Genomic DNA, 16,445 nt, shown 5'->3' on the forward strand with positions numbered 1-16,445 from the left:
CGATAACACATGTGATAGCACCATATTGTATGGTGTGATGAAAATAGGAGGAGTTAGGGGTGGACTGGGTTAGCCTGTCTGTGAAGAGTTATTGCACAGCAAGGTTTGAGAGAGAGAGAGAGAGAGAGCGAGCTGGCCATAATGTCATTCCCATAGGTAGGTATTTGTATCCCTATGGCAGGCCCACCTAGTAACTCGAGGTGGGGATTAGGTAAGAGTGTAGGGGGTTAGGGGCCACTTTGACATTGTACATGACACCTACGAACAGAACAGTGGTCTCATGAAGATTTGATGACCTTCGGAGTGAGGAAACTCACTCCAAGATGAGATTTGGGCAACGTTCTCTCAACCTCTCTACATCAAGCTAGGTTGAGAGAACGTTGCCCAAATCTCATCTTGGAGTGAGTTTCCTCACTCCGAAGGCCATCAAATCTTCACAAGAGACCACTGTTCTGTTCGTAGGTGTCACGTAGAATGTCAAAGTGGCCCCTAACCCTCTACACTCTTACCTAATCCCCACCTCGAGTTACTAGGTGGGCCTACCATAAGGATACAAATACCTACCTATGGGCCATGACATTAGGGCCAGTCTCTCTCTCTCTCTCTCTCTCTCTCTCTCTCTCTCTCTCTCTCTCTCTCTCTCTCTGAGACCACTGTTAATGGTCCCCCAGTGGTTGAATGCAGGAAATACAACAGGTCAGCACTTATTGCAGAATCTGAAAAGGGTATTGCAATTTGCACTAACTTAGCTCTTTGCAATAGATGCTATATTAGCATAAAACACACCCCTTTTGCTATCGCATGTGGTACTTACCGCATTTTGATAAATCCAGGCCTAAGTTTGAGATTTAGGTGAACAAAACACAGGCTTTTAAAATTCCCGCTCTCTGACCACCTTCAAGTTATCTGACTACATTGTTATCCAAATAAAGCTTATCTGGATGTTGGAGGTGTTCTGGGGGCATTTTGTAGGGTCCCTGAAAAGGATCTACAGAGGTTTGCTAGTCTCATGTTATCACCAACTTCAAGCATCATGTAATATCTTCCTCTAGTACTGATAGAGCAAAAAAATATGCTAGATTGTTTCTTTCCCTCTTATTTTAATCATCCATCTTTATCTTTCAGCACTTCAGAGAGCACCTTGACAAACTTTTTGCAAAAGGAATTGGAATGCTGGATATTGCTTTAAATGAAGCTTTTGACCTGCTCAGTGATGTGAGTTGTCAGTTTCATCTTCTTTAAAGTATTCAATTTTTGTTTTACTTTTATTTCCAATTCAGATCTCTGTAATTTGATATTTTTGTTTGTAAGAATATCCAAATCGCAGTACTCAAATTGCTATTCTAGTCGCTCACACTGTGTTGCTGTAAAATATCACATTCAAACCATTATTCTTTTCTGACATTATATATTTTTAGAAGCAGAGTAACAATTTTGTGAAAAACTGCTTTCATACTACATTTGATGGCAGGTCTACTTACAAAACTGCCTGTATGGGAGTGCGACCCACAGTTGTGTAGTGCTAGTTTGCAGTTGTATGCCAAAGTCCCTGCTAGGTCTGAAGATGGAGCAGCTCTGGGAGCGAATGATTCCCTAGCTAGCTCCAGAGTGAAGGTGAGGGGTTTAAAGTATTACTTGGGAAGATGCAAATATGTACCTCACATGCAGCAGTTCCAGGTGAGAAATGACTTTCTCATACTGCAAATATATACCACTATATTTTAATTTGTAAAAATAAAGGTTAATGGGGCCAGCCCAGTGGTTTATTGGTAGTGTTATGCTCTGCCATGTGGACGACCTGGATTCAATTTTCATGTCATGTCTCTAGGCTGGCCAGGAATTGCGGTGCTGCAAAGGTAATGTTCGTAGTGCTATTAAAAGGATAGACATATTTTAAAACATTACCTTTTTTGTTTTGCTGAAGAAGAAAGTGCCAAGGCACACCTACAGGACATTGCACTGACAGTGTTTTGAGGAAAGGAAGTCCCTGCTACTCTTCCTACTGACATCACCTCGACAGGCCTCATGGTCATCTGCACACCAATGCATGCCTGTTGGGAGACGCTTACAAGTGTTGTAAGTTGGATAATGTGTGTCAGTTTGGAAACTCTATAACTCTAAATATTTGTAATCCTATACCTCGCTCTAAGTACTCCAGTAGAGGAGCATGTAATAAATCATTTAAAATAATAACTCCAAATATCTTAAGTTGAGAACTCCCTGTACAATGAAGTCTCATAAACATGTCTTCAATATATTAGATAGTCCAAAAAAAGAAGTACCAATGGCAACTTGTTTGCCGATGATTATTTCTGAGCATTTAAATGGACTATTTTATTCATTTATTTTCATGTACTTTTTGCCAAACAAATGGGTGCTCATAGTGAGTTACAACAATAGAAACCAGCAATACATTAAAACTAAAGCAATAACTATATTATTTTAATCAAGATGGAAGATACCGTTGCTTTTAAATCCTATATGCCCTTGGTAGCATTTCATTTGTGCTGAATCTTTAGAGTTAACTGGGTCAAATTAGCTCTTTAACCTCATTTCTGTTGCTGTCACTAAAACCAATAGAAGTCAGGACCATCAAGAATTACATTTATAGTGATATTCTTGTTAACGGTGTTAATGTACAAGAAGACATTCATTAAAAGGTCTGAACATCACGTTAATATAAAGAGCAATCTGCAGGTCAACTTGATTTTCCCCCATAAAATTAATGTTGCATCCTTTTGAAAGGCTATGGAAGAGAATGTAATATTATGCTAATTAAAAACAGACCTGCTTTCTTTGCCTGAGATGTTTTTCACAAAAAGTGCACTTTAGAATTAATGATCAAAGTAAAGACATTTTAAGGAAAGTAATTCAGAAAGTTCAAATTTTTGTCATTTCTGGTATGATAAATGTGATACTGTGCTATACAGGCCATTAATATTACAGTTGCCAAGCGAGACTACTACATCCATCTGACAAACTCTCTTGCATCCAACCCTTGCCATATGTTTGCCAACACTCAATTCCCTACTCAAACTTCTATTGCCTCCCTCTCTGCTCCCCCCCCCCCCCCCCCCACACACACACACTTCACTTTGCCCAGACTAAGGCTGACTACTGTCATAACAGAATTCACAAATTAGACTTGAGTTTTCAACCAGGTCACCTCTACCTCTCCCACTTATTTCCTCTACCCTTCCCTGATCTACGCCACTCTCTTCTCCTTTACGAAGTCACAGTGGAGGAAACTCCCCATCTTCTCTCCTCCTCCAAACTCACTATTTGTTCCTCTGACCTCATTCCCACCCAGTTCCTCAGCTCTATCTACACTGCAGTCATCCCTTTAATCTATCATATCCTCAGTTTATCACTTCCCACTACTAGTCTTCCTGCTGCTTTCAAACCCATGCTATGATCACACCACTTCTCAAAAAACCCTCACTAGACCCTACTTGCCCTGCCAACTATCATCCCATATCCCTACTCCTTTTTGCTTCCAAACTACTTGAATATGCTATTCAAAGCTGCTGTCTTGACTTTCTTTCATCTCAAGCCATTCTTGATCCACTCCAGTCTGGTTTTCACCCTATACATTCCACAGAAATAGCCTTTGCCAGTCTCCAGAGACCTATTTATGGCTAAAACCAAAGGGGCAGATTTTCAAAGCCCTACACATGTAAATCCATAGGATTTACGTGCATGGGGGGGTTACGTGCGCCGGGCCTATTTTATAAAGGCCCGGCGATGCGCGTAAAGCCCCGGGACACATCTAAGTCTGGGGCTTCGAAAAAGGGGTGGGGAGGGGGTGGAGCGAGGGTGGGTCAGGGCCAGAGGCCCCCGGCACAGTGGCCATTTGCCACTGTGCTGGAGGATCGCATGCCGGTAGTCTGCCGGCGCAAGAGGTAAGTTAAAGAAATGAGGGTGGGTTAGAATAGGGCTAGGGGGTGGGAAGATTAAGGGAAGGGGTAGGAAGGATAGAGTAGGGGGAAGGGAACGGGTGAAAGCCATGGGCATCGGCACATGCAAGATGCATTAGTGTGCACCCTCTTGTGCGTGCCGACCCCCAATTTTATAACATGCACACAGCTGCGCACGCATATTATAAAATTGGGTGTCCATGTGTGCGCACCGGGTAGCACATGCACATGGAAGCCTGCACGTATCTTTTAAAATTTACCCAAAGGGCTTTACTCAGCCCTTAGTATTATCTGCTGTTTTGACAATGTTGATTACCACCTACTCTATGATACTCTGTCCTCACTTGGATTTTGAGACATTGTCTTTTCTTACCTTTTCCATTGTAATTTCAGTGTTTCCTCTGGCAGATACTCCTCTACTACCACTCCACTGTCAATTGGTGGTCCTCAGGTTCCTCTCAGGGGTTTTCTTCTCTTTTCGTTATATGAAGTTAAATAATCTTGCATATAATAAATCTAGGAGAAGTCAGTACCGTTGTTTTTTGTTATTATGTATGTATGTATGTGTATATACATGCTGGGCCGGATTTTAAAAGGGTTACGTGCATAAGGTACGCGCGTAACCCTTTTAAAAAACCCCTGCGCACGCCGAGCCTATATTGCATAGGTTTCTGGTGCGTGCAAAGCCCCGGGACACGCGTAAGTCCTGGGGCTTTCTTGGGGTGGGCGTGTCGGGAGGCGTGACGCAGATAGCGCGTCATCTGGGGCATGTCGGGGGGTGTGACGCGGTCGGCGCGTCATCTGGGGGCGGTGCTGCGGGCATGGTTTCGGCCCGGGGGCGTTCCGGGGGCATGGCCGTGGCCTCTGGACCGGAGCATGGCATGTGGTAGCCGGCCCAGCATGTGCAAAGTTACGCCTGCTTCGAGCAGGCGTAACTTCTGCGACAGAGGTAGGAGGGGGGGTTAGATATGGCCGGGGGGTGGTTAGGTAGGGGAAGGGAGGGGAAGGTGGGGGAGGCGGAAGGAAAGTTCCCTCCGAGGCCACTCCAATTTCGACCTTGGAGGGAACGGGCAGCGCGCGCAGGGCTCGTCGCGCGCAAGTTGCACAAATGTGCACCCCCTTGCGCGCACCGAACCCGGATTTTATAAAATACGCGCGAACAAAAGTATGCGAGCGCATAGAATTATAAAATCTACCCCGCTATGTATATTTTTAATTTGTAAACCACCCTGATCTTATTTGGAAGGACAGTATATAAGTACCTGTAAATAAATAAATAATTCCCTTGGTGCTCTGCTTTCCTTTCATGGCTTTCAATACCATTTTTATGTAGCTAATTCCAAGATTTACCTCTCTGTCTCAGATATTTCTTCAGTAATCCAGTCCCAGATTTCAGCCTACATGTCTGACATTGCTGTCTGGATGTCCCACCATCAACTTAAACTCAACATGGCCAAGAAAGAACATTTTGGGGTAGATTTTCAAACCGCGCGATTTGGCGTACTTTTGCTGGCGCATCAGGCGCAAGCAAAAGTACGCGGGATTTTAGTAGATACGCGCGTAGCCGTGCAAATCCTGGATCGGCGCGCAAGGCTATCAATTCCGTATAGCCGGCGCGCGCCGAGCCGCGCAGCCTACCCCCGTTCCCTCCGAGGCCGCTCCGAAATCGGAGCGGCCTCGGAGGGAACTTTCTTTTGCCCTCCCCTCACCTTCCCCTCCCTTCCCCTACCTAACCCACCCGCCCGGCTCTGTCTAAACCCCCCCCCCCACTTACCTTTGTCAGGAGATTTACGCCTCCCGGAGGGAGACGTAAATCCCCGCGCGCCAGCGGGCCGCTAGCGCACCGGGACGCGACCTGGGGGCGGGTCCGGAGGGCGCGGCCACGCCCCCGGACCGCCCCCGGACCGCTCCCGACACGCCCCGAAAACGCCACACGGTTCGGGCCCGCCCCCGACACGCCCCCCTCAGAAAACCCCGGGACTTACGCGAGTCCCGGGGCTCTGCGCGCGCCGGTAGGCCTATTTAAAATAGGCTCACCGGTGCGCAGGGCCCAGCTCGCCTAAATCCGCCCGGATTTGGGTGGATTTAGGCGAGCAGGGCTCTTAAAATCTGCCCCTTTATCTTTACCCCTAAGCCCACTTCCCCTCTTCCTTATTTCTCTGTTTCTGTGTATAACACTGTAATCCTCCCAGTCCCCTCAGCCTGTAACCTTTTAGCCATCTTCAACTCCTTTCTCTCCTTGTCTAAACAAATCCATAATACTACTAAAATGTGCCATTTTTTCCCTATAACATCACCAAAATCTGTCCCTTTCTTTCTGAACACAGTACCAGAATCCTTATCCAGTCTTTCATCATCTCCCACTTAGACTGTTACAACCTGCTCCTCCCAGTGACCCATCTTTTTCCATTACATTCAATACATTACATTCTGCTCCCAATCTGTCTCCTCTTTTGAGTTTTGACTAGTTATTGTTAATTTACTATCGTTCTATGTAAACCGAGTTGATTTGATCTGTATCAAGAAAATCGGTATATAAAAATGCCTACATAAATAAATAAATAAATAAATACAAATTTCAGCTGCCTGACTTATCTTTCACCAAAGTCGCTACACTCATATAACCCCTCTTCTCAAGTCACTACATTGGTTCCTTGTCTGTTCACACATACAGTTCAAGCTCCTCTTACTCACCTACAAGAGCCTTCACTCTACAGCTCCTCACTATCTCTCATTTCTCTCTACACTCCTCCTCATACACACCACTCATCAGGCAAGTCACTCCTATCTATGCCCTTATGTTCTACCGCCAATTCCTAACCTCGTGCTCTGCAACTGGCTATACCATAAGCTTGTAATAGACTTCCTGAACTGATGCATCGTGCTCCCTCTCTTGCCTTATTTAAATCTCATCCAAAAAAATCATCTTTTTAAGGTTGCTTTTAAATCTTACTCCGATTGCCCTGTTTACAGCCTCATTCATTTTTAACCATTGTTTTAATAATTTAAATTCACAAAGGCTCTTTTGTACTCTTTGTCTTGATTACATTGTAAGCTCTACGGAGAAAGGTCTGTCATGTATGTTTTGGTTCAGCACTACATATGTCAAGTAGTGCTATAGAACTGTCAAGCAGTAAATCACTAGTAAATCACAGTATATTGCCTTATTCAGAGAAATGGTTCTCAATTTTTTTTTTCATATGATCCAATTATTTCTGCAAGAGCTACATACGGAAAAATTAAAAAAAAAACCTTTTGACTAGTTTTATATATGCATATTTATATATATAGGGTTTAATTTGTAGACAGAAAGGAACTAAGGAGGGGGGCGAGATGGGCGATATCCAGATTTCACATGTGTAAAGGGGCAGGACCTAGGGCCTGGTGTGAACTCTCTCTCACATACACTCACATACATACCTGAATCATAGCTATGTGGCTGCCCTTGTCTCAGGGTGAGCAGCTCTGGTTCCTCCAAAGGTCAGGGGGCATAAGTGATCCATGCAAACTATGGGTCTGTTCTGTTCCCTCAGAGGAGCAATAACTGATATACACTGCCGGCTCTACTCTGCTTTCTCGGCTCCCACAAAAAAGGTGGCAGAACATCGCTCTGGGTTGTTCTGCCAGAAATTAAGCCTTCGGCAATTTATTTATTTACTTATTTAACATTTTTATATACCACAATTCATGTAGCAAAGTTACATATCATTTCGGTTTACATTATAACAATAACAAGCATGTAAGAATGCAATTACATTAAAACAGGGGAGTGAACTAGGATAATAGTGAACAGGGTAAAAAATCATAACTTATAAAATCATAGTTATATTGTGAGTCTTTTGAGCGATTGGCTATAGCGCTGGGTGAGAAATTGGGTTAATAAATTTTACGGACTATGGATCATTTATTTGTGATGAAGAAAAGAGATGGAGTGTTACTCTAATATGTAATAAGGTTGATAGACTAGTGGGTAGTCTGACGGATTGTAAAGTAAGGTAGGAGTAATTGCTTGGTGTTAATTGAATGCTTGCTCGAATAACCAGGTTTTGAGTCTCTTTTTGAAAGTGTTCGGGCATTGTTCTTGCCTTAGTTCTGGTGGTAGGGAGTTCCATTCTGCGGGACCCGCTGTAGATAGAGCTCGTTTGTTTAGAGAGGTTTTGATGGGTGGGGCGAAGAGAGAGTCTCTATGGGCTGCTCTTACCGGTCTGGATGGTGTGTGAAGTCGGAAAGGTATATTGAGGTCCAGAGGGATGAGGTTGTGCATGGATTTGTGTATGATAGTCAACACTTTGTAGGCGATTCTGTACTTAATTGGGAGCCAGTGTAGGTTCTTCAAGACGGGTGTAATATGTTCTCTTTTATTGGTCTTAGTCAGAATCCTGGCTGATGCGTTTTGGAGCATTTGTAAGGGTTTAATGGTGTTAGTCGGGAGACCGAGTAGAAGAGAATTACAGAAGTCGATTTTTGAGAAGATAATTGCCTGGAGAACTGCACGAAAGTCTTGGGGGAGCGGTCTGATCCGTTTTAGGGTTTGTAGTTTAAAGAAGCCTTCCATGGTGGTGTTATTAATGAGGAAGATGAACGTGGGGAGAGCCCCAGTCTGATTAAGGATAGAGTTTGGATTTGCAAGGCATAGGACGGGCCATGCCTCTCCCATTCCAACCTAATAAGAGGAAAGGCAGCTCCATCATTGCATGGGTGAGGCCCAGTGCAGCTGAAACCACTTCTGCCTTAACATAGGAGGAGAAAGAGGAACTGCACCCATGCTTTGGCTGCGAGGGGGGCTGGGCCTTCTATTAAAGACGAAAGCAGCAGCACCCTTTACACTAGGGGGGGGGTATATGTCTTCAGTTCTCTCCTTTTATCCCTCGCTAACCTGTAGCGGTAGCAGTGGTGTGAGGGTTTGTTTTTTTGTAAGAATTAAAGGTGAATTTCCAGCCCGCTAGGCATAAGCTTCTCCTGAAAGCCAGAAGCCAGAGAGATTCAGAACAGAAGCCAAAGCTCATGGGTGAGAAGGAATCCGTGCCCCTTCCCACTAAGGAGCACAGGACGCTGCTCTCCCGAAGCCCCCACCCTGTGGTGCTCAGAAGTGGGGTCACACTGCAGCACCCGTGCAAGGGAAGGATCACTTTTAGCACCTCAAGCGTGACTTTCCCTGCAATACAATATTGATTTCCAATAAAGCTGTAATAACCATCTTCCCTCACCCCCTCCACCAGTCAACCTCCGTATCCGTTGGCCTACTACCCCAATAATCCAGTTCTTACTAGTTTTGACACTTAGTTTTTCCCCTTGCTTATGTTGTATCCAAGTTTATTTCCTCCTTGTTCATTGTAAGACAATTATTGTTACTGTCTGTTTTATGGTTGTAATGTAAACCGTAGTGATAAGTAACGCTGTTATTTGAACTTCGGTATAGAAAAGTTATAAATAAATAAATTAATTAATTAATGAATCTTTTTAGGTTTAATTTATTGTCTAAGATGACTCCGAGGTTTTGGACTTGAGCGGAAAAGGATGGTTGACTGGAGTGCGGGTTGGATATGGTAACTTTACTGTCTTAATGGACACAAACAGGGGTTGAAGTACCATAAGTTTGAAATTTGTGGGCAGGGTTGGAGCCTTAACAATTGACAATACCTCTCACAACTTTCAAACTTGTGCTAACTCAAAGCTTTTTTGGGGTCTGTTCTTTGCTCTGCAATGTCTGCTTCAATATCACCCCTTCCCCTTCTATTCCCTGCAACACAGGAGAAGTGGAGGGGAGCGGGAACAAGAGGGGAGAGACTGGATTAGAGAGCAGCATGAAGGTTCTTTTCTCTGTGTGCTTCAGGCTCGGCCTCTCTTCTTCTCTTCCACGCAGGCTGCTTGGAGGGGAAGGGCTGGAGCAGAATACCCCTGCTGCTCTGCTTCTTAAGCCTGAAAAGAAGTGCCGGAACCTGCACTCTACCCCATTCCCCCCAAAATTAAGCCTTAAATAAAGATGTATATATATATATATATATATATATATGTGTGTGTGTGATATAAATATGTTTGTAATTGATTTTGTTGAAAAGCATATTTTCTGTTAATCTAATGTTGATATTTCCTTTTGATTTATTTTTAGTTGAATGAATAAAATACAATTTTATGCATTATGGTGGCAATTTTCGGGATAACTTCCTTGGTTTAAAGTTCACGGTCACTTCTTATCTGTGGACTTTTCACAAAGTATCAAAGAAAAAGTATTTGTGTACTTTGGGGTAGATTTTAAGACCTGCGCCCGGGCGTACATGTGCTCGCTACCCGGCGTGCACACATGTACGCCCGATTTTATAACTTGCACACGCAGGTGTGCGCAAGTTATAAAATCGGGGGTAGACGCGCACAAGGGGGTGCACCTAGTGCACCTTGCGCACGCCGACGCCCGTGGGCTTCCCCCATTCCCTCCCAGGCCACTCCGAAATCGAAGCGGCCTGGAAGGGAACTTCCCTTCCCCCTAACCTAACCTTCCCACCCCTTCCCCTAACCTTTCCCCCCCTAGCCCTACTCTAACCCCCCCAATAATTCTTATCAAACCTTTTGCACCTGCCTGGAGGCAGGTGCAGGTTGCGCACACCGAAACCTGCCGACACGTGATCCTCCGACCCCGCCCCCGGACCGCCCCGCACCTTTTTGCAAGCCCCGTGACTTAGACGCATCCCAGGACTTTACGCGCATCACCGGGCCTTTATAAAATAGGCCCAGCACACGTAAGGCCCTCTACATGCGTAAATCCTTTAGAATCCGACCCTTTCTGTTTGAAACATGCAATGGGTACAGAGTACCTGGGGGACATTTTCACCTGCTTTTTGTGTAGTTAAGATTTTGTAATGAAAATAGAGCATAAATTTGAAAATACAATGTACGTGTTATTTCCTGATCCCACCCAAAACAAGGCTCTGAGGTAATCTCCCCTAAATGTAACTATAACAAGCATACATTTAAGCCATATTAAAGAAAGACAATTTTCAGACAGCCAATTTTTGTGTGTAAATTGCTATTAACCCATGTAAATGGCTTTGGAAATTTGTCCTCTATACATAATTAGCGTGCAGCAGGGGTCGCCAACTCTGCTCCTCAAGAGCCACTAACTGGTCTGGTTTCCAGGATATCCAGAGAGATTTGCATGCATTAATTCTATTGTATGCAAATCTATCTCATGTACATTCATGGTAAATATCCTGAAAATTAGGCCTATTTGTGGCTCATGATGATTGGAGTTGGCCACCCATGGTATGGAGAGTAATGGTCATACTTTAAGGCTAAGTCAGGTTATACTGTGAAATATCACACTTGCAAATGGTGTTCATTACATTGACTACATTGCCCACAGACACATTTCCATTTTCATTTGGAAGGATTTTGCTTTCAAAGTCTTGAAGTCTGCAGGCAACTGTGTGGCACCCATCTGGGTTCTATTACTTTTCCAGAATAAATTCAAGGGTTTCCCATGACTGGATGTAATAAACCACAACAGAGTAGCAGTTGGAATGTACAGTAGGATAGAGGTAGATATATTTTTATGATGCAAGATAATGACCATAAATCATTTGGGTTATTTTGTTTTGTTAAGGGTATGATTTATTTGGATCATGATCCTACTGTAAACAAAATCTAATTGGGTATGATCTTGAGTTAGCATGGTCCTATACCAGATCATTGTCTTCCTTGGATTATGAAATTGTTAATGTGGATCATAATCCATGCTCATGAAAAAGTGTCTCATTTTAGAGCTGTCCGTATGTTTTTGTTTGTTTTGCCTGACAGATTCCTCCTGTTCCTGTGTTATTCCAGCTCAATTAGAACCAGCCTCTGTTGTGCTGTAGAATGAGCCAGATTATTTCCCTCTTCCATGCTCTCTCCAACTCAACCCTGCCACTGCAACAATAATCCTCGCATGAAGGCCACAAACCATGCTTTGCTATGGAATCTAGCCAACATGGACCTTAAGTCTGGCTACCAGGTGTTGGCATTACATGATGACCAAGACTCCTTCCCCCTCAGGGACTGTTAATATTGTTTCCAGAGTATTTCCAGCCCACCAAGGGAGCAGAAGACCTGACCCAGTAATCAAATCCAGGCTCTTCACATGGTAGCACTGTGCATGACTGCTGAGTCCCAGGGCCAATCCTACAATAAATCTGTTTGAATGCATTAGATTACCATCTCTAGAAATATGTGACAATCTGACACAAGTAAAAAATGAAAATAAGTTTTAGTGGACCCTGTCTAGTCTCTATGGGGGCAACATTCACTAGCCCAAGGTTCTGGATAGTCTGTGAATGTTTTTGCACGAATGCATCTTGTAGCTACAGCTGCAGTTCTTTCCACCTGCAATTTCTATGGGCAAATGTTTGCTACAGTACAATGTGGGTAGGTTTGAAAATGAAGTCTACGAACATTATTCCCCTTCCCTGCCTGCCCCCGCCCCCCAGCCATTCCTTCTCTCGATTCAGTGAGAAGCATGTGCTGTGGAAGCCCATACAGAATTTAGCTGGCTAGAGGACAGCAAGTTTCCAAAAGGCCAGTTTACCCAGATACATTTCTTTGACAATTGTCTTCTAAGTGGGTGCTTGTGCACAGTAGAACCAACAAAATATTCAAAGATACAAAAAGAAATTTATTTTAGTTTATGTTTTGGTTTTTTATTTCTTACTGGAAATGCCAAATTTTGGTGCATAAAAATTATCACTAAGAACCTGATTTTCAAAAGCATGTACATGCTTACAACTGGGTTTTACTTGAGTAAATGCAATTTACCTGCGTTAAGTGGCTTTTGAAAATTGCTATGATAGTATGTTACATTTACATGTGTAATTCCTTTGAAAATTTGTCTGAATGTGTGTTATAAAATAACGTGGCTTGGAGGCCCTGCCTAGCTCTGGAAAGTCAGGTAAATGGCTTTTTCATGTCCTTCAGTGCTAGTCCCTGCTCCTAATAGGTTAATTAAAAATTGGCTTTCTTTCGACATGCATAAATATCATGATCTCTTTTCTGATAGTCTGTTGTTTTCCTAACATTACCAACACCTGAAATTGTGCAGAGGAAATGCAATGATGGCAGCGTGAACTATCAACAAAAAGTAATAATTGCTTGATTACAACTGAGTTGCCACACTATCTTGTTTAAATATGGTCCTTACACCTACAAAAGATTCAAAGGAGTTAAAAAAGTAAGGATAATAAAAATATACATCTTTCTATCATAACGGTAAACACACATTTATACTGTAATGTTTTATTGTACATCAATATGATTTGCCTCAGTAAGAAATAGTGATTTATCAAGTAAATATACTAAACTAAACTAAGAAAGAAGTTAACAAGATTGTCCAACATAGCTTCAGTTTTTCCTATTGAAAATACTGGGATATATTGGCAGGCAAATCAGGAGTACATTTTTATCATGAAGCACAATTGTAATATATGATGCACCCCATAGTTTGTTTAAAAGGATGAAAGAAAATGCAAAAGAACAAAACACCAACTGTTGTGCGTCCCGTCAGCGCTACACCTGCGCCTGGGCTTGCTCACCTTGCTCCTGCGCTAGCGGGTCCCAGGTCATCCTCTTCCACTGCCGCTGCCAGCACCACCCGTCCGCGGCGTCCTGTGGTGACATCCCCTAGGCCCTCCACCTCGGGCCTAGCTCCATGCCGGGGTGCGGCATCCTCTCCTGCGCCTGCCCCGCCCCTAGGTGCATGCATGAGGACCGCCTGGCACTTTAAAGGGCCAAGGGCGGGAACCAGCTCCACGACGCAGCCCGATGATGTCACCTAACTCCAGTATATAAGCGAGGCCCTGTTCCCTAGGACCTTGCCTTGGCAATTGGGTCAACACCATTGGTGTAGTAATTTGCCTTTCCTTGTTCCAGCGTCTCTTTGTTCCAGCGTCTCCGTGTGTTCCTGTATCCTTCTCAAGTAGTACCTCTTCGGTACTGACCTCTGCCTGCCTGACCATTCTCTTGTCTGCTGCCTGAAACTGACCTCTGCCTGCCTGACCATTCTCTTGTCTGCTGCCTGGAACTGACCCTCACTTGCCTTGACTACGCTCGGACTGACCTTGGTTTTGACCCCTGCTTTGGCTGACCTCTCCTGGACTGATACTCTGGCTCTGACCCTTGCACTTCACTCGGACACTCTCTTCTGGCCTACTGTGACTACCAGACCAACCTGCTTGGAATCTACCCGCGGCTTCCACCTGACTAGATCTGCAGGCGCTGCCTGTCTCGCCCAGAGAACCTTCCTGAACTGTTACCTCCCTGAGGTCTCTGAAGCTTCCCATTCCGGTCTGTCCATCCTCTCTGTATCAGCCACGCACCCTTGCTCGTGGTGGGCACATCCCTCCACTACCTCTCCGGGAGACCATCCAAGGCCCACCTAAGTCCAGCCGGCCCGGGTACCCAAGGGCTCAACCTGTGAAAACCCCGGACTGTTATTGGTGAAGCTCCAGTTAGCCTCTGTCTCCTTGAGTGCTCCACCGCCTGGTGGCAGGCGCTCTCTGAGTCTGACCAGAGGGCCATACCAATCCTGCACCAGGCCAAGGGTCCACCTCCAGTGCAACACCAACGGCATCAGCTATGGACCAAATGCATTACAGATGGACAGTAAATCTCAGTTTTTGTTTGCCAACCCTAGACATTATGGGGTAATTTTCAAAAAATGTACATGCATAAAACTGGGTTTTACATGTATAAATTCACTTTATGCATGTAAGTAGGTTTCTGAAAATTGCTATAATATATGCCATTGAATTGTCAATAAGTGCACTTATACAAATAAGTGCACATTAAGGGGCGGATTTTAAGAGCCCTGCTCGCCTAAATCCGCCCAAATCCGGGCGGATTTAGGCGAGCAGGGCCCTGCGTGCCGGTAAGCCTATTTTACATAGGCCTACCGGCGCGCGCAGAGCCCGGGACTCGCGTAAGTCCCGGGCTTTTCGGAGGGGGCGTGTCGGGGGGGCGGGCCGGGGGGCGGGCCCGAACCGCGCGGCGTTTTCGGGGCGTGTCGGGAGCGTTCCGGGGCTGGCCCGGGGGCATGGCTACGGCCAGGGGCGGCCGGGGGGGCGTGGCCGCGCCCTCCGGACCCACCCCTAGATCGCGTCCCGGCGCGCTAGCGGCCCGCTGGCGCGCGGGGATTTACTTCTCCCTCCGGGAGGCGTAAATCCCCCAACAAAGGTAAGGGGGGGGGGTTTAGACAGGGCCGGGCGGGTGGGTTAGGTAGGGGAAGGGAGGGGAAGGTGAGGGGAGGGCAAAAGAAAGTTCCCTCCGAGGCCGCTCCGATTTCGGAGCGGCCTCGGAGGGAACGGGGATAGGCTGCGCGGCTCGGCGCGCGCCGGCTATACGAAATCGATAGCCTTGCGCGCGCCGATCCCGGATTTCAGCGGATACGCGCGTATCTACTGAAATCCAGCGTACTTTTGTTGGCGCCTGGAGCGCCAACAAAAGTACGCCTATTCGCGGTTTTTGAAAATCTACCCCTAAGCTTGTAAATGGTGTTTTGAAAATTGCAACAATACAGGGGAATTTTAAAAGGAGTTACATGTGTAAAGGTAACATACTATTGTACGTGCATAAAGTGCAATTACATGTGACTATCTTATGAACAATTCATTCATTTTTAATAGGTGCATTTTCAGAGGAGTTACACATATAAATGTAACATACTTTCATAGCAATTTTCAAAAGCCATTTACTCGTTTAAGTGCATTCAATGTGAAAAAAAAAAACATATTGACAATTCAGTGGCATATAATATAACAAAGTCCACTTGCATGGGTAAAGTGCATTTACTCATGTAAAACTCAGTTTTAAGCATGCACATACTTTTGAAAATCAGGCCTTAAGTATGTAAATACTTTATAAAATCAGGCCCATAGTATATTACTTTACACATGTAACTCTTTTGAAAATTCACTTGTAATTTTTTGTTACATGCTGCTGTTATGTATATTTTTATCTCAAATGTGAATGTTTTAATATGTACACCTATATGATATCTTTTTGAATACTGGTATAAAAAAGTGAACTAAATAAATAAATAAATACATAGGCCGGTGTTTCCCAATGCAGTCCTGGAGGCATACATCACCAGTCTGTTTTTCTGGATAGCCACAATGAATATGCATGAGAGAGATTTTCATAAATTGGACCGCCAATGTATGCAAATCTACCTTATGCATATTCATTATGGGTAGCCTGACAATCAGACTGGTGAGGTGTGCCTCCAGGACAGGGTTGACTATTGCTGCAAAGGCAGATATTAGGGGTAGAACATATTTTAAAATGGAATTTTCAATAAATGCACCTTATTCTTATTCTTATCAAGTTTGCAGGATAATTTGGAGACTGCAGTCATTAAATAGAGCTGACATTATCTTTCAATTGCCAGTATGGCACATTCAGAGTTAGCTCAGATTATTCAAATACTTGAATTTGTTGACACTAAAGCCAGTATTCAGATCTTCAGCACCTCCAACCATTGATTTATGCAATATTCATAAGTAAGCC

The 16,445-nt window shown here is 44.5% G+C and overlaps 1 protein-coding gene across 3 annotated transcripts in view; it reads left to right on the forward strand.

Annotated features, from left to right (window-relative positions):
- CACNA2D3 (calcium voltage-gated channel auxiliary subunit alpha2delta 3) overlaps positions 1–16,445 on the forward strand; it is a 1,571,161-nt gene that overhangs the window by 859,386 nt on the left and 695,330 nt on the right. For all 3 annotated transcript variants that reach the window (XM_029600901.1, XM_029600903.1, XM_029600904.1), the window contains one exon: positions 1,126–1,215. In XM_029600901.1, the coding sequence (XP_029456761.1) occupies positions 1,126–1,215 (90 nt within the window). The remainder of the gene's footprint in view (positions 1–1,125; positions 1,216–16,445) is intronic.

The sequence above is a fragment of the Rhinatrema bivittatum genome, chromosome 4 (genome assembly GCF_901001135.1).
Source record: "Rhinatrema bivittatum chromosome 4, aRhiBiv1.1, whole genome shotgun sequence".
NCBI classification, from domain to species: domain Eukaryota; kingdom Metazoa; phylum Chordata; class Amphibia; order Gymnophiona; family Rhinatrematidae; genus Rhinatrema; species Rhinatrema bivittatum.